Below are 19,559 nucleotides of genomic sequence, written 5' to 3' on the forward strand. Positions count from 1 at the left end.
ATGTGTGTGTGTGGACAAATGTGCGGGTGCATGTGTTTGTGCACGTGTGTGTATATGCTTGCATGTTTGTGCGGATGCGTGTGTGTGTGCTTGGTGGGTTTGTGTTAGCCTTACACAGACATGTACTGTCATAGATTATTAACATATGTTTAAAATAAGAACGCACTGTGTTGTAGAGAACAGAGCTGAACATTTGGATATACAATGGACAAATGTAATGGTTGAGCACACAACTCTATTATAGTTTAAGACTCATTGAAAACAAAATCTTTGGCTGATCTTTAATTTAAAAAAAATCTTTATTTTCAAGATTCATATCAAACAGTCAGGATGCTAGTACAATTAAACAGTAACTTTGGAATGTTAAAAACAGGACACAAATTCAAAGATTAAATGAAACTCTTTTATGTACTCAAATAATGTATTCCTCTGACAAGATAACCAATAGTTATTACTGCTTTTCCATTTCTTTCTTTATTTCTGTTAACAGTACAGGTTGATTGAGATACTACAATTGTGAGGAGCTCATTATGGTCGTTCTTTCAAAAGACACAGTAGAATAAAACACTCAGATAACAGAAAAGACCAGCCACTCAAAAATGACTGCATCCAAATGACTATACAATAATTGTTACATACAGTTTAGTCGTTTTTGTGAAAGAGCCAATTTAATCTCTTTGGCATGCCAAAAATAAACTGTGAGTAGTACACAAAAAGATTAAAAAAAACATGTTTCTGTGAGTTACAGAACAAACTACTGACGGGACTAATAATATCCAATAAAAAAAAGGTATTAAAAAAGCATACTAGTAAGAATGGTCAGGAAGCTGATAGAGAGTGGCAGTCCAAAAGGCTGGGTGTGAGAGTGGCCTTGAAGAGGCTGTCATCCTCATCCTCTTCAGCAGTAGGCCCAGTCTCTGGTGAGACTGGCCTTGGAGAGGACGTCATCCTCATCCTCTTCAGCAGTAGGCCCAGTCTCTGGTGAGACTGGCCTTGGAGAGGACGTCATCCTCATCCTCTTCAGCAGTAGGCCCAGTCTCTGGTCAGGGCCACAGGCTGCAGCCCGGCTGGAGTCAAACAGGCCCGTGAAAGTCTGCTCAGCCTGTTTGGCCTGCAGTATCAGGCTGCTGCTGCCTGTGGTGCTGCTCCAGGCACAGTTGGCTCTGCAGTGTGCAGTAATGATGGGGGGAAGTGACACCCTGCCTGGTACCTGGCTGATGGACATGATGGTGAGCACCAGGAGCCTCACCAAGGGCCAAAACTCCCCCAACCATCACCTTGTCTTCTCAGTTTTAAAACATTGTAAAGTTTCTGTGGCTAATGTCACTTACACAGTTACAAAACCATACCCTTGCTCAAACATACTCCATTTTGATTAACAATTGAGACACACAAGCATGCATGTATGCAAGCACACACAAACACGCACACACGCACACACACACACACACACACACACGCACACACACACACACACACACACACACACACACACACACACACACACACACACACACACACACACACACACACACACACACACACACACACACACACACACACACAAGGAAGCCTGAACACAATCAGACATTTTGCTCTGAGAACACTCTGAATATTCATATCAGATTCATAACTATCAAACTCAACAGAGGACCGGTATGAGTGCATCTCCTGGATATCAGTGCTTGCTGCTGGAGTGTGTGTGGGAGCTTTGGGGGCTGGTTACATTTGCAGGGAGGGTGATTCCCAGACGGTGACAGCTTGTGGCTCTGACCCCAGTAACTAGCTACTGTCATGGGAACCACTGGTGATTAGCGGCAAACTCTCCCCACCCTGTCCCGTCCTTCCCCAAACTCCAGTACTGACTATCAGAAACTTCCCAGGGACAGGGCCCCCATCATCGTCATCATGCTTACGTCACCAGGAGATAGTCCCTCCTGCAACTGCAGGTTGCCGAGGCATGGAGCCAGAGGAGGATAGGAGGAGACTACAGTAGATACTGTGCATGAATGTGTGTGTGTGTATCTGTGTGTTGAAGGGGGCTGGGTGGGGTTGTCTCTGGAACGGAGGGTAGGGTGGGTGTGGGGGGGTTGGAGGGGTCTGTTCTGTCCTGAACCAGGGTGTCTTTACAGCTCTGTGTCGGCCGTCTTGGTAGAGTGGCCGTTGGTCGGTGGAGGCTGGGTCTTGTCGGCCTCCGGTGCCTCCCCGTTGATGGCAGGCTTCTCCTGGCTCTCCGGCGGGGTGAGGGGGGCCACCGACACCAGCGTGTTTCCCTGGTTCTCCTCATCTACGGGGTAGGTTTCTTCTGCCTGTACTCACACACACATCCACACGATGAACATAGTTAACACATTACATTCAGTACTTTACATGAGGTAACAATTTTGGTGGAGCATACCACAGACACCCACAACTGTGAACTACCAGTCCTTAAGGCACTCTCACAACACAAACACAGTGACATACACTGATGATTTAAACCAGAATGAGACATTTAAAGAGAGATTTTCTCAGATGTGTGCATCAGAAGAGGCCTCAGAGGAGCTGTAGCCTAGTTTGAATTACACTAGTGGAGGAACTTCCATTTCTCAGCAGCTGTCTTGTGGGCCTGAGTCACACACACAACCTCTGGTGTGGTCAGTCTCTGCTGACGTCAGGACGGGCTGGAGAGAAACAGCTGTGTGTCTCTGGAGATGAAGCAGTATATTTGACATGGCAGAGCCGGGCTCCCACTCCCACCAAGGAACTGCCTCTAATGCACACACACACATAGTATTGTATGCACACACATACTTTATACACATACACACACACACACACACACACACACACACACTCACTCACTCACTCACTCACTCACTCACTCACTCACTCACTCACTCACTCACTCACACACACACTTCTCTGTGACTCCTCTGTGATGCGATGCCAAAATATCGTAATTACAAGACTGGCAGGAGTTTCACAGAATGAAGCGCACTCTCATTTTCATTTGATCCGTTTCCAAACATGCGAAAGTAGTAATGGGCCCCAGGAATGTGAGAGTAATGTTGCTTCATAACAGAACTGAACAGGAACCCCCCAGTGCTGCCTGATGTATTACTGTGATGGAACTCTTGGGGGACTCCTGAGATCCCAATCCACCTGGTGGACCACAAACCCCTCAGGGTTCAACATTACACAGTAGAGATGGCTCTGTAACTCTGCTGCCCTGTGAACAGTGTGCCCACTGACCATGGGAATGGGACACCCCAAAAAATCTGGTAGTCAGCTCTAAGTACGACTGCTGATCAGTGATCGGTTTTGCTTTTAGATCCTGAGTGTTGGAGTGAATGTTGGGCGTGGTGCCCTACTGGTAGAGGGGGGCACTGACCAGCCTCATGCCCTTGGTGTTGTGGCCCCGGCGAATCCTCAGACAGTAGGCTCCGATCAGCCCTGCAGCCAGCAGCAGACCTGCCATCAGCACCGACACAAACACTGCAGACGACGACTTCACTGGATGGGCCTCCACCTGCGACGCACCCAGCTGCACACACACACACACACACACACAGACGTTATTGGCATTAAGAGTGGTTTCATGTGAGGTTTAAAGTGGTAAGTATGAGAAGGGGGAGGAGGGGGGGGGGTTGACGCCAGCGAGAGGCCTTGGGTTGAGGCCTCAGGGAGCCTCCAGAAGATTCCTGATCCCAGTGGCTGTGGACAGATGACATGCTAGACTTTCTCCCTAGAGCTTTATATCAAACCACAATGACGTGCGTAAGTCAAACCCTTCCTCTTTCCCCCTCCATGTTAACCCTCTACTGTAGCTCTCCTTCATGTCTCTGGAGCAGGTCACTGGTTGTGACTCGCCATGCTACTGTGTGGTTTTAATAACACATCCTGAATTGTTATGATAGTTAACTCCTCACTTTCTGGCAGAATGGGGAGGGTTGCCGGCCCAACTGTTGTTGAGACAGTAAGGGAACAGAGAAGTGGAGACACAGTTCTCAAGTGGGAACGTAAACTGAAAACTTACCGCTTCCTTCACTTCAACCATGTTCAGGGCCTTCTTCAGTGTCATTAATCCAGCTGTACAGACATTGAAACATTTCTTACTTAGAATTTTGAAATATGTTAAATATTCATTAAGTGTGAAATTGTTTCGATTGAATCATTTGTTGTTTGTAATGCTCAGGATTACGAGACCCAGCTGTGAGGTTTACCATGAGGACTGGTCACCAGCAGGTTTTTGGTGCTTTCCTCCTGGAAGACATCTAACTGACACGGAGGGGAAGCACACCAGGGGGCCAGAAGTTTCTCTAACACACTCTTGCTTTCCTCCTATAAGAAACGGGATGTTAGGAAGAATGACCAGAGTCATTTGTTTCAGTCATCATTTCAGCAATCAGATTAAGCAGAGAGAAGCTGCATCACCTTGAGTCTCTCTCTCTCTCTCTCTCTCTCTCTCTCTCTCTCTCTCTCTCTCTCTCTCTCTCTCTCTCTCTCTCTCTCTCTCTCTCTCTCTCTCTCTCTCTCATACATCTTCAGGAGGGTGGGGTTCTATGATGTGTGTGATCATGCAGTTGAGCATGTGAATGAGTCAAGCTGACTGCCTGTGCGTATAGTGCCATGTGTCTTCACGTGTGTGAAATGGGGAAGAGATGTCGTTGGGTGGAAAACAGTTCAACCACACCCTCTCGTTCCCACCTTGCCCTTGAACTATGATGTCACCATGTTGCACAAGGACTGTGGGAGAGCTCCCCGCTCTGTGTAATGTGAACCAGACACGGCTAGCCTCCCCACAGGCCTCTATCTGTGCTTGAGGCTGGATCCTTCCTCAGTGTGAGGGAAGGCTCACAGCTGGCCTGGTATGGCCCAGTCTGGCCTCATAACATCCAGTTCCTCTGGGCAGGGAGGTGCAGACCGTATCAGGCCCTCACGCCCATTACCCTCCCCCTCCATGAGTTATAAACTCTCACCTACAACCCGGCTCAACTCAGGTCCATGCACCCTGCACATCTGTATGTGTCGCTGGTGGCCCATTAAAGCTGTGTTCAGTGTTTGTCATGTTGATCTCTGCTCAGCTGGACCTCATGGTCACTCTTGGCAGCCAAGTTTGGATGTCTGCTTAGAGATCTGTTGCCTTCATGCGACATGCATTTGACCAATCAAAGAGCAGCATTTGTGACTGGTATCCAAGAGTGTCTCGAGTGAGACAAATGTGTGTTTCCTTTATGGAAATGGTGTTGTTGTTAGCCACTGTCAAGTTTACTGAGTTGGGTAAAGGAAAGATACCAGTTTCTCATGGGAATAAGCAGAGCTGCTTTTACAGACTACATTCCAGAGACTTCTCTCATTCAGAGATTTTCCACTGTGTCTCTGTTCTGAGGAAATCACCATGGTAACAAAGGTTAAACACTCTTTCCTCAGGAAGGTCCTTTAACAGCGCTCACTCTCGCTGGAAACCGTACTGATTCATGTTTTCTCACTTATCTCTTTGACCTCATCATCTGGACAGGCTTGCGCTCTGCTGCTCTCTCCTCGTGTCCATGTTCATGTTCTGTTGGAGATGGAGCTGGATGACTCGAGCAGATGAACATGACCGAGGCCCAGCCTCCACTTCTGTCCAGTCCTGAGGCCGAGGCCAGCTGGGGGGGGATTTGTGGTCTGACTGACTGGCTGGCAGTCCCTGGCGTGGCTTCCATACCAAGCAGCTCCAGTACTGGGCAGTATCGCACGGTAATGTGTCTGAAATGTTACTGTGTAGCTCAAACACAGTATACACCGATGCTCTATGTGTTTCCTCAACACATAACCAAACCAGAACAAACCACATAAAACCAGGGTCCTGAGTCTTCACTGGGGACATTTCATGTGGTCATAGTGGCGCTCTAGGTCTCTATACCCCGATGACAACAATCCCTGAACCATGGAGATCTCTCTATTGGAGAGACCCTGGCAACACCAAAGAACCACACTCTATATTACACTATATGTGCACATAAACTCATCTTCCTTTTCCTCTTCATTCTCCTCCTCTACCTCCCACACTCTGCTCATCTCCTGCCAGCTCCAATGATTGAGATCAGACGGAGAATGTCCACCAAAGGGCGGGTCTTTATCAGGCCCATCATTCGGTTGGAACTGTTGGAGTCATGTATAAATCTTCCCCTGCTCAGTGAGGGCTTATTTCCTCCTGAGCCAAGGTGCAGGGGGCCAGATAAGGGCCAGCACAGACAGCAGCCTGCTCAAGGGGCCCCTGCCATGCTTCCTGCTGCCTTCCTGTGGGCTGCTGCAGGCTGATGTGCCCATGGGTGGAACAACCAGCACAGCCCAGAGTGTTGGGACTGGTGTGGCACGGATGGGGCTGGGGGTAGGGCTGTGGTTGAGGCTGGGTTGGGAGTAGGGCTTGTGATAGAGCTAGGGATAAGGTTAGGGCTAGGGTTTAGGCTGGGGCTTTGGAATGGTGGTTACTAGTTTACAATGACATGGCTCCAGTAGTGACACTGTATACTCACACAGCTAGATGAACGCTGCAGGTGCACCTGAACAGCATCCTTGTCTTTCAAGGCCTCCTCAGTCACACACACCACAACAGGCTGCAGGGAGAGGGAGGAAGACAGGGAGAAGGGAAATGGAAGAGGATCATTCAAAAGCAAGAGAGAGACAGACTGATGTGTCCCTGACCACTGGACACAGTGGTGTCCAGAGAAGGTGGTGGTCAACTCACCCTCACGGGCGAAGCCTCGGGTTCCGTAGCAGACGGAATCATGGGGGCGTCTGTGACAGCGATCACCCTGATGCTGAAGCCTGCAATAGTCTTCACCGAAGACCCTATAGTGAAAGGAAGTGTATCGACAGAAGCGGAAGAGGTGGCGTCAACAACAGCAGGATGCCCAAGGGCATTAGTGTTGGCTGGGGGTCCTGTGGAGGGGCCCATGCCCACAGCCAGGCCAGCCAGGGCAGTGGTGGTATCTGCAGCCAGGGACTCTGCTGTCGCTGGGTCTCCTGCAGAAAAGGAGATCATGTCACTGTACACCCTACTGGACGCTAGGCAGAGAAGGCATGGTGTGCTCTGGTCATTTAGAATCTGCTTTGAAGTTCTGAAACATAATCTACGACACTGCAGCACGGATGTACTGTTGGCCTACCTGATGCAGGGCTGGAGTCCTCAGGTTTATCAGTGTGGTCAACAGAGTCAACAGTAGAGTTAACAGCAGGGTCAGCAGTAGTAGCATCAGTAGGGGCATCAGCAAGGGTACCAGCAGGGTCAGCAGTAGTAGCATCACCAGGGGTATCATTAGGGGCACCAGTAGGGGCATCAGCATCAGTTGAATTAAAACTGGGGTCGCCAGCGGCAACAGTACTGGATGGTTGATCAGTGGTGTTGTCTTGACAGACAGCTCCATCTAATACAAAGAGAGAGAAAGAGAGGGAGAGAGAGGGAGAGGGAGGGAGAGAGAGGGAGACAAATTAAAGATGTGTTCACTTTCGGTCAGCGAACAGTTTAAGCTCTACAACTGTAGAGAGATTAGAGAGGTCAACTACTCTGTATTGGCTCCACATCCTGTAGATATGCGATCACTGCATCACAAACAGCATGACTGCTTCCCATCATTCAGCTGTCTCTCCAGTAATACTTGGTTGACAGACTCCCGGTGCTGTAGGTCTTACAGTACTCAACTCTAACAGTGGATCAGGGAACATTCTAGTGCCTGTGAGAGTTGTCCTAGCACTTGGGCGTTGTGTTTGTGTGAAAGTAAGTTGGGGTGGATGGCATTGTCAGTTAGAACAGCTCCCTGGCCCACGCCCAGTTCCCTGGCCCCACATCCTATCCAAACCAGGCATGTTTGCTCTGGAGCCCCAGGTCATTAACAGCCACAGGGTGACCTTTTACCCTCTCCACAGGCTTCACAAATAAACGTAGCTGTCTGAGGCCCTGACCCCTGACCCGTCCCCAGCCCACAGGGACTGATCATATTTCTGAACCAAGATAACTTTCAGCTCGGGTGCTCCATGAGTCTACACACAGGTCAGGTAACTGGAGTGAGACCCTTTTCATGGTGTATGAGGGAGGAATCAAGGCATGGCTGAGTTACGATGAGTAGCTTACAATGGTAGTCAGTACAGTTACAGTACAGAAGCGATGGTGGGGGTGGTCAGTTGAGCAGTAGCTGTTTATGCCGTGTAAACACAAGACATTCTACAGAGGCGTGTCCCCTGAGTACAGACTCATTGGCAGTGAGGTTCCAGAATGCCCCATGCAGATGGTGACTACCATGCTGCTAAACTACCAACGTCAACGCCAGCCTCCAGTCTCTCGTCTCCAGCCAGCCTGGCTCAGCTGTGTTGGCCTACTGCACACACACACACACACACACACACACACACACACACACACACACACACACACACACACACACACACACACACACACACACACACACACACACACACACACACACACACACAGCCTTCAGTCTGGCTTCTTAACACAGCTGGGCTCCTAAGCTCATACTGTACCATGTCACGCCTGGGCTTGTCCCACCACGATAAGCCAGATCAATGCAACAACCACGGTCAAAGATACTTCACAATTCAGTGGAATGACTTAGCTCTGTAGGGTCTGCGTGTATACATCTGGAGAAGAAGAACTTGACCAGTTAACAAGTAGCCAGACAGCACACGGTCCAATCAAGCGCTGCCATTTACACTTCTGCTATAGCCTCAAGAACTTGCCTTTTGTGGGTGCCAACAAGTGTGGTTACACAGTCCTAGCCCATACTCTCTAACCAGAGCTGCTACATTATTGGGGAGAGTGCTCATGAGGGTATACCACGACACATTAGCTAGCAAAACACCATCAAACATAACAACATTCCTCTGGATATACGCTTCTTGTTTCCCAAGTGTGGCCACCCCCAGAAGAAATTCACGGTGCCTTTTCTAGATCTTAGCCTCTTCAAGCATGGCTAAACAGCACTACGTCAACATTTCCAATTATTATTAGCTGCCAAGTAGCCACTGTGATAGCGTGTGTCTAACACTGTATACTACGGCCTGTAAAATGCTTGCTACGCTACCTCCCGGAGGGAACTTGATCCTGACAGCAGCGCCAACGTGTTGGACACTGTGCAGAGCAGGTCATATATTTTAATTGGCTTGACTGGGCATGAATCCTGAATGTTTAACTATGTTATTAAAGCCTGTAGCTAACACCCTTTGGCCCAGGGATCCGGTCTTGATAGTGTAATTGTGAAAAGGCATGCAGTGAGAAGCCTGCGAACAACAAAGCCCAAATGCACCTCACCTCTCAGTTCTGCCATCTCTCAACACTGGTATGTCAAAGGTCTTCCAAGTCTTGTCGAAAATGTGTTGTATTATTATGTAATTAAAACAATGTACAGTTCATTTTGTCCCATGGACATCTGATGACTGTCTTGCCTACATCCCCCTGTGAGGTACAGGCTCCATCCACTATCCTTCAACAGTGATGACTAGAGAAAAACACTGCTGTGTCTCCTATGATTTACATTTAGTCATTTAGCAGACGCTCTTATCCTGAGCGACTTACAGTAAGTACAGGCACATTCCCCCGAGGCAAGTAGGGTGAAGTGCCTTGCCCAAGGACACAACGCCAGTTGGCACGGCCGGGAATCGAACTGGCAACCTTCGGATTACTAGCCCGATTCCCTCACCGCTCAGCCACCTGACTCCCCGATGATGATGGTGACAGTCCCACACACACATGGATGCCCATGCACAAACACATTCTTTACATGCGACCACACACACACTTGTGCCTGTTCATGCATCTCCTCACCTTTTGCATTGTGACAACAGTTTATTCTCCATGTGTCTCACACATCACTGTAGACGCACACACTTTGAGGCTGGGTCAGAAAACAGCCAAGCTGAGTCAAGCCCCTTGTCAGCCTCCACTGGTCTGACATGTTAGAGACACGCAGACAAATACTAACACTGCTTTACTATGAACAGACACACTTGGAGATTTTCCCAGACTGCCTGGACACCAGTAGGTCTCTCGTCCTGCCCCAGGTCCCCACCCCAGCATTCCCAGTAGAGGACCCTTTTTCATACGGTATCTGAGTCTCTCTCCTCTGTCATTCATGTAGCCTGTAGTGTCCAAATAAATCCCTCCCTCCCTCCCTACCTCCCTCCCTCCCTACCTCCCTCCCTCCCTACCTCCCTCGCCAAGCAGTGATCTGGGTGTTCCAGCCTGGGCTGTGTGATGGCAGGCCTGCCCCCCCTGGCCCTCTAAACCACAGGTTACACTGACAGGCTGACACTGATCCTGGGGTTTCAGACTGGCAGTTCAGACCTCTGCAGACTGCCTGTGGTCTGCACCAGTCAACAGTCATGATACTGTGGGCACATGATAACTGATCTGAAGACAGCTAGACTACTGACCCACTGGAGGTATGCTACTGTTGACTGGCCCGTTGTCATGGTGGTCTGTTGGTGGGTTGTAGGCCGAGGCCTGACTGCAAGTTCCTATCCACAGAGGCGAGATGTGTATTTTAACTGGATGATGTAAACTACTCTCCATGCTGAGGGCGGTCACACTGTGAACATATCACGTGTCTCCACACACCCATAAATAACAGCCTAGTATCCTTAAGAGTATGTTGTGCATTTCACAACTGCCATGGCCGATTCTATGTTCTTATAAGGTTAGGGAAGGTCAGCAGGCATAAATGCAGGAGCCTGGACAAACTCACTCTTACTGGGACCCCCCCCCCCCCCCCCCCAGATATGCATTCATAAAAGCACATTTAAGTCCATGAACAGGCCCGTGGGTGAGTTGACGCACGCCCCCTGAGGACAGTGGAGAGATTAGTTGTCTTTATTGGACCTGTTGCCATAGCAAACATGGTTCCCATAGCAGATGTTTGGGCCCCAGGGGCTGGCGGTGGGCCTGCAGCCTCGGCCCTATCACAGCTCCTAGGGAGACGAGAGCGCTGAGGAGGGATGGAGGAGTGGAGGAGAAAGGGAGGATAAGAAGGATGGGTTGTGGCTCTTATCGGTCAATCACATGATGAGTTACGCTGTGTGTAACAGCCAGATCTCACATTTGGTTTTGTTTTCCTCTCGATGGCCTCCCTTTTGCCTCTTCTGCTCTTCAGACAGCAGTCGTCTACCTCCCCCATGTCCATACGCACGCACACACACACACACACACACACACACACACACACACACACACACACACACACACACACACACACACACATAACACTGCAGCAACACACACTCTCCAACAAACACTGCAACAGCACACACCACAGGAGAGTAGAACTGAGGCAGGGTAGAGAGTTAGTCTGCAACCCAAACAACTGATATTATCAATCTAACTGATCTGCCAAGAAGCTGACATGCCCTTTGGTCTTCTAAATCAATGTTACCTAATAGCATAACAGGGACACTCCCTCAGCCTGCAGGACTGTGTGTGTGTGTGTGTGTGTCTGTGCGTGTCTGTGCGTGTCTGTGTGCTCCAGGTTCTCCACTGCCCTGTCCCAGCCCCTGTCAGGATCCCTTTCCTGGCATCCTTCAGGTGATGTCATCGAGGCAGCAGAGGAACAGATTGTCTCATTGTGCTCCTGAGCAGCTCCAGTCTCGGAACACATCAAATGTGGTTGCCAGATTTGTAAGAAGTGCCGAGGGGGAGAGAGCGCCATGTCAGGAGGGTTTGTTTGCTCCATGTTCATCCAGCACGTGGCCCAGTGTAGTGAAGCAGTGGCCTAAGACTGCCCGCAGACACACAGCACACCCTAACCTCCCACAATGCCCTGGGAGAGACCATGTGGAGAAGGTCAAGGTAGGGGAGGTGATGACAGCTGTGAGGTTAAGCTTTGTCTGGTACTAGGAGACATCCTGAAACCCATCATATCAACAGAACAAAACAGAAACCTTTCCAGTCTTCTCATTGTGAGTGGACATCATGCTTGTGTGGTTATGTGTGTGCATGACTGCTGTCTCGGTTTAGGCAGCAGTAGAACTTCCCCAGCGATGCAGTGGCCAGTGTTGCATGGCAAGGGCCTGGACTTCACAGTCCACAGAGGAATGCTGCAGCTCTCTCTCTCTCTCTCTCTCTCTCTCTCTCTCTCTCTCTCTCTCTCTCTCTCTCTCTCTCTCTCTCTCTCTCTCTCTCTCTCTCTCTCTCTCACCGACCGTAACCCTATCCCTGCTCCTTCCTTTCTCCTCCTTCCCTCCTGGTCCCATTCCCATTGTGATTTTGATTGTCATCTCCCAGCCTTCCTGTTCCACCAGGGCTGGGTGTGGGGTGAGGAACCACAGAATGAAAACAAACATCCCCACACGACAGTCAATTAGAGGGAGCAACGATGGAGCATGGGCAGGGGACACAAGTCCTCTCTCCTGGCCTCTTTAATCAGTGCTGGAGCAGCGGAGTGGTGGAGGAAGGGGGTATGGAGGAGGGAGAGGTCCTTCTGCATGTGTCTGCCTCCTGAGGGAGTCGTCTCTGCCTGAGTGCTGTACTAGGCAGCCCATGGAGTCAGCCATAAGGGCTGGGGCCTAAAGCCTGGGGCTCGCCTCAGACCTCCACCCAGGCCACAGAGACGTCACCCTGGCTGTCACCGCCCACCACACCCCTGCTCTCTATTTCCCTCATTCAAGATGACTGCAGCAAGCCCTAGTGACCCCCAGATCCCAGACTGACCCTGCAAACAGAGTGGAACGGCTCCAGGCTCACCGAACCTCCAGAGCTCACCGAACCTCCTGGACTGGAGGAATGCTGGAAGGGATGACACAGAAAAGGTGGAGACCACTGGCCCCTCTTTACTGGGGTAGGTTCTGTTAGGAAACAATGTACTCTCATGACACAGTGACCACCACCTATGCCAGCCTGTGTGGGTGCTGTACCCATCAGACCAGTGTTTTCCTGCAGCCATGGTCCCTCCGTTTCCAGGGTCTTTCCAAGGCCAGACAGACGCTCCAAACACCAGACCACACTCTGGAAACCTCTGGAACATCCATCCCTCAGGGGCGCCCCTCTTGCTCCATCACACCAACCTGACAACTATTTCTGTTTTGGAGCAGGCTGGTGGCACAAGTGGATTTTACAGAGCCCCCCACACCCCTTATGTTTTTAAACAAAACACAAGACACGGGGAAAAATTAAAGGAATTAACAACAGGCCTGGAATGTTATCCATACACATCCTAGAGCAGGATGTGGCTCTCACGGCACAAGGCTCACAGTGACCTCCCTGAGCCAGAGGTGAGAGGGCCTGGGGCCAGAGATAATACCACACAGCACCCACCCACTAGGCCTCTCTGGTCATGTAGGTACACCCTAAAGGTCCTGCTTGGACCAAAATGGTGTCCTTATGTTGGTGTGTTAAATGTGTCAAATGGTCAATGTTCAATATGGGTTGGTAAGCGTCTGAAATGACATAGGACAGTTGCACGTACCTATTAGACCTAAAGCTGACATAATGATCGTGCACAGCATATCTGTTTTTGACAGAAGTGGAATTTGCCTCTAATTAAGTTGGTTAAAGGTTTCATGAAGACATGTTTTTCCTACATTCATTTGCCCAGTGAGGTAGTTTTGGACAGCCTCTTCAGCCCTTGTTTCCTAAACAGTGTAACTTATGACAGAGGGATAGGCCTCTCCTCTCCTCTAACCTGCTGCTTGGAGAGAGACTCATTGTGGTCTGTCTGTCTGTCTGTCTGTCTGTCTGTGACAATGCAGCTATTATAATATTATTATTATGTCTAGACCTCCATAGGCACGGCTCACACAATGGTTTAGGTTATCATACAAGAGAGAGAATGAAATGGAGGAAGACAAAGAGAGAGGGACAGTATATGGAGAGATAGAGAGACAGGTTGGTTAGACAGACAGAGAGAGAGAGAGAGTGTGAGAGAAAAAGGGTAGTCAAGAGAGAAAACGAAAACCAGAACTTCTGGGAAGAGTCTAATAGTCTGGTTAAACTCTACAATTTTCCTTCTCTTCAGAGGAGACCTACTTAGACCAGGGCCCCTCTTTCTACAACCTTAGCTTCTTTCTCTCTCCCTCTCTTCCCCTCCCTCTCTTTTATAGCTGCCTCACTCACTCTCTCTGCCTCACTAACACACACACACAGCCATAACCGTCTGAGTGCCATCTAGAACAGAAACAGGATGTTATCTTATGTTTTCAATTAGGCAGCAAAAGGAACAGGCCCCAACAATGTGTTTCTTGCAAAACATGAATTACTAGGAGCAATAGCCCCAGCAGCCTCGTTAACACTCATCATTCACCAAGCTAGATAGGACACACAAGCCTGCCCCAGATCATATACACACACTCTACCCAGCCGTGACACGTGGAGGAAGTGGAATCTTCCAAACTTTCACCAACGTTACCACACAACACTCCCAGCCTCACTGCTGAACTCATGCCACCGTGTCCCAATGACTCGAGACTCAGCCTTCTTCCAGGTCCACATTCAAACACCACTACCACTAATCACACGTTTGTTCAGTCTGACAGAGCGACCCCTCTCTGGAGATCCTATCTGAAGTGTTGCTGTCTGGGCTGAGTTCACTGTGCTGACGTGAGTTATGACAGGAGAGGGCTTGCTGGCTGGTTTCAGACGATCTGACTGCTAACTCAGCATCTGCTAGTCATTAGGACAAGTTTCGCTGAGTAAATATTGTTCCTGGAGAAACATCTCTCCCTGTCAAGTTCTGATCCTTGATAATGCATATTAGCAATAAGCCTTGTGGTTTTCTTTACTTTAATGAGTTTAGATTTAGGAGTAGTTCTTTGTTATGGTGAGTGTGGTGTTCATGTGATGCAGAGCATGAGGTAACTGAATGGCCTAGAGATGGTGGAGTAGTGTTTGCCAGAAGTCTTCTTCTTGAAACTACCAGACTGACTCTGACAAACAAGATTGTTTTATTCCGGTTGACTGTGTGTAATCAGAAGAGATATGGAAGGAAGCAGTTAAGTAGCTTGCTGTAATACAGCACATATTTAATTGCTTGACTCATGATCTTCAACCCTGACTACAGGCCCAGGAGGACACACCCTGCGTGACACAAGACTGCTATCTGCCAGGAGTTACGTAAAGGACCCACACCCTCCAGCGGATGACGTGAATCCAGAGTTTATCATCGGGATTTGGGACAGAAAGAATGCTTGTCAATAGCTGAGGGCCATGAGAAGCAGAGTGGCAATATGCTGACCATGTTTACCCTGGAAGCACACTGCTGCTGCAGGACTACTGATTCAAACCTTTGAGATTGTCTTATCACTATTTTCTCTCTCTCTCTCATTCCCACCCCACCCTGACATTCCTTTCCTCCTTGAAGCTGCATCTCTTGGAACCGGAAAAAGCAGTGAATGGGGCATATTTTTCTTGATGAACTTAGGATGATTGGCAGATGGTTTATTTGATATTCAGCCACGCCCAGATATCTCTACCAGTGGCCACCAAGAGCCTCTGATACCAAGAGTGTGGCTTAATAATGGCTTTATTCAACTATCCCTGACACTATTGTGGAGTATTTGATAATCTACCATTCTCACTGAAATGGAAACCCTGCACTTCTGCATTTGTCTAACAAGCAGCTTACTGCAGTTATTTTAATAGTATATTATCACATTGTCGACGGCATCTCATAACAAGCCTGGAGAGAATTGGATTAACAATAACGACTGGTGTCCATCATAGACAACCCTTTTACACCCGCTAAGGGCATTCATGGGTCTCCTCTTCCCCCTGGGTCTCTGTGCTGCTCTTTGTGTTCAGTCTCATGGACACTTTATGGTTTTAGCCACTCTGAATAACTGCGTTGTGTCTGGGAAGCCCATCAACAGGTCAATCAGGTCCTTGTTGAAAATGCAGGACACTAACATGTCTAGTAAGAAGAACAGACCAGATGGTGGAATCCCCCTAATCACAGGAATGCACCCTACATCCTTCACCACCCTCAGAAGAAGTAGATTCTTTAGAATATTGAAGAATTCTATTCTTCACAACTACATATATAGAAACGCAATAAGCTGTAATTCTGTAGAAGACACTGAAGCAGTAAATATCTCCTGGGCTAGCGTCTGAGCTGGGGGCTATGACATCTTTTCCCCTAGCTGGAGTGTTTTGAAAAACCAGGGATTTTCCCCCTTCTAATGAGAACTAGAGACCATGAGGCGTTGGGATGACATCACCCATTACCATCTCTGACCATGCCCATTTCAATGTTGCATATTTGGGAGCGTACATAACCACTGAATGAACGTCTCGAGAAGCAAAAACTTAAACTCAATCAGTGTTTGTCAAAGTCCTGGTCTAAACATCTGGCTTAAATACTATGATGATGTGTTTAGGTCTGATAAACACATTCACCATTCTACTTGCATCATAGGGAGCTTCCACATGCTCTCTCTCTCTCTCTCTCTCTCTCTCTCTCTCTCTCTCTCTCTCTCTCTCTCTCTCTCTCTCTCTCTCTCTCTCTCTCTCTCTCTCTCTCTCTCTCTCTCTCTCCCTCTCCCTCTCCCTCTCCCTCTCCCTCTCCATGTCCCTCTCTCCCTGTCCCTCTCCCTCTCCCTCTCTCTCTCTCTCTCTCCTCTCTCTCTCTCTCTCTCTCTCCCTCTCCCTCTCCCTCTCCCTGTCCCCCTCTCTCTCTCTCTCTCTCTCTCTCTCTCTCTCTCTCTCCTTCCCTCTGTTTCTCCTCTTTCTCTCAGTTCCTCACTGGTCTGCTTGTCAGTGTCTGTGTGGGTACCAGGTGTTGAGGGTGTGAGGTCTGCTGTGGCAGGCTGCTGTGTCGTCTGAGCTTGACGTGTCCAGTCGGAAAGCTCCGGGTGATCCGTGCTCTTTACAGTAACCGCTGCACAACATACTGCTCACCTCTAGACTGGCTCCAGAAGTGCAGCTGGAACTGCAGCGCCACATGAAGACACACACAGCTCAAACTGGTGGCTTCTGTTGTTCCGCGGCACGGGACTTTGCATGCCAACTGATCATGACTACGAGATGAGTTGAAAGCTTGTATGAGAGATAAGGCCATGCCTTCTGGGAAATGAATTGACTTGCGTGGAGTCTCCAGAGGGCAGGGTGCGTGTGTGTGTGCGTGTGTGTGTGTGTGTGTGTGTGCAGCACCTATGTACAGTCCAGTGTGTTTTATGATTGCTTTCACTGAGCTGGAGTCATTTACCTCTCCCCTGACAGCCCTAATGACATCACCACCGCCAGAGCCACTGTGCCTGGCATTAGAGGTCCTCCGGAACAGTTCCAGAGCCCTGAACAACCCCGTCTCTGTGCTGTGGACTGGACTCATCTGAACATGAGGACACGACAAAGAACCTATCTCACGCTTCGTACCACCCTAATGCAGCATGAAACATTCAAATAGTCCCAGCCCCGATTGGAATGATTGACCTCCCAACTCTTGTGTGGTTCCAGTCAGACAGCTCTGCAGAGGTTGAGCAGAGGCACCCCTGGAGACACAGTTGGGGGGATGGTTGAGGTCAGGGGAGGGCCTGCACCATTTATAAATGTCTACCTTATCTCCCGGTTTGGCAGATAAATTCCAGTTGTTTGTTTAGAGCCACATGCTGACTATTCCTCTGTATCTTGACGCAGCAGTGCCAGTTGCTCACAAACGTCAACAAGGTGTGAGTGGCGGGCTGTGGTTGGTCGTGGTCAGAGGTGGGGGGGGGGGGGGGGGGGGTGGTTAGAGAGCGCTTGTGGCAACACCCTTGTGCTACTTTCAAACTGTAATGAGGACTGGAATGCCTCAGCAAAACGTACTCTTCCTGTTTAAACTAGTCACACATTGAATATCTATGTAGAATATTGAGGAAGTCAAAGGGAAGTTCCACAGCATATGTCACAGTGATCAAAGTTAAACTGTCTCCTTAATGACCTGAGAGGGGGTTGGCCACTTAATTACATTTCCACACAAATCTAATTATAGACACTGGGTTTCTGTTGGTATGTGCCTCCCTTCCTAATGTGCACACGAGGACCATGTTTTGGAGTAAAGACACTCTAATAGCATTTGCAGTCCAAACTTGTTCTCCTGGGGCTGTTTTCATGTGTCTGCTGTGCATGGTGCACTGAATGTACACCTTCTAAACTGGGCCCGCTGATCTGCCTGCTCCTCTGCCCTGCTCAGATGAGGGCAGTTCTGGAGAAGCCATGCATCCAGACAGTTCCCCCTTTGTAAAAGGTGTCACATTGGGTTCTATATTTACTCCCCACTAAATAAACAGCTGTGCATCATTTCCTTCTATCCAACACACACACACACACACACACACACACACACACACACACACACACACACACACACACACACCACACACACACACACACACACAAATACATACATACATACATACATACATACAGTTACCAACACACCCACACTCCACCCATCCTGTGCACACTGATAATATAAACATGTTCACAGGACACACATGGGTCAAACACAGGATGAGCTTCCTCTACTTCAGCATGGGGACACAAGCCTCCACATATGCTACAGAGAATACATTTAGCTTCAAACAGAGTTTCCCAAATTTTAAACAGGATGAAAGGGATCAATTGTGTTTTCAGCAGGCTCTCCTTGCCCCATTGAGCATTCTGAAAACACATATATACACACACACACACACACACCAGCTCCACCCAAACTGCACTCAGGATGCAGTTCATAATTATTCTCAACGGCAACTTTCCACTCCAGAGCAGGCTCTTTGTGCTAGCCACCTCTGTGGTGGTCCACCTCCCTCTGAGCCCTCGCCCTCCAGGCTCCACACAAACACATCGTGGCAGTCTGGAGGGCTGCACACCTCAGCTGCACAGACTCACGGGCAGCCATGTCACGCTCTGATGCGCTCTTCTCAAGTCAGAAGGACTCAAACACACTCTGCCAGCCTTTGTGTTAGACTCTAATCGTTTAGGTTAGCAGCAGGAGGACCTCAGAGGTCTTTTCAGAGGTGTAGGAAGAGGCCCCGTGTACAAGTTGGGATATGAGTTGTGCTGTATTATGTCGTGAGAGTTTTGGTACAAGTGATGTGGTGGGTTGTGGTGTAAGAGTTGCAGTATCAGAGTTGTGGTATAAGAGTTATGGTATATAGTGGTATTAGAGTAGCGAAAAAGACTTGCCGAACAAGAGTAGTGCTACATTAGGATAGAAGAGTTTAGCTGTGATAGTTATGATGTTTCATGGTACAAGAGTTGTGCTATGATAGCTATGGTGGATCATGGTACAAGAGTTGTGCTATGATAGCTATGGTGTATCATGGTAGAAGAGCTGTGTTATAATATAGACGATGTCTCGCGGTAGAAGAGCTGTGGTACTCACGGTGCAGCAGCAGAGCGCAGAGCAGCAGCACTGCAGCCGTCCTCCCCCAGAAGCCATTCATTCTCCACATGGACGCAGCCATCCTCCTTTGTTAGCACAGCCGGCGCGCGTGTGTGTTCCTGGATGAGTGGGTGAGGTGAAGAGAGCTCTGAGTGAGCGTGTGTGTGTGTGTGTGTGTGGGGGAGCTTGAGTGAGTGTGTGTGTGTGAGGGCTAGAGAGGGGCTGGTAAGTTTC

At 49.1% G+C, this 19,559-nt stretch overlaps 1 protein-coding gene across 1 annotated transcript; it reads right to left on the minus strand.

Moving 5' to 3' along the window:
* Positions 1 to 275: 275 nt before the first annotated feature.
* Positions 276 to 19,553, minus strand: cd34 (CD34 molecule). Its single transcript, XM_062458931.1, has 8 exons — positions 19,326 to 19,553; positions 7,134 to 7,391; positions 6,713 to 6,990; positions 6,501 to 6,581; positions 4,206 to 4,323; positions 4,019 to 4,071; positions 3,374 to 3,526; positions 276 to 2,309 (listed from the first exon to the last, which is right to left on the minus strand). Exons 1-8 carry the CDS (start codon positions 19,405 to 19,407, stop codon positions 2,127 to 2,129), a joined length of 1,206 nt encoding a protein of 401 aa, XP_062314915.1. The 5' UTR covers positions 19,408 to 19,553; the 3' UTR covers positions 276 to 2,126.
* Positions 19,554 to 19,559: the final 6 nt, after the last annotated feature.

The sequence above is a fragment of the Osmerus eperlanus genome, chromosome 4 (genome assembly GCF_963692335.1).
Source record: "Osmerus eperlanus chromosome 4, fOsmEpe2.1, whole genome shotgun sequence".
Lineage (NCBI taxonomy): Eukaryota > Metazoa > Chordata > Actinopteri > Osmeriformes > Osmeridae > Osmerus > Osmerus eperlanus.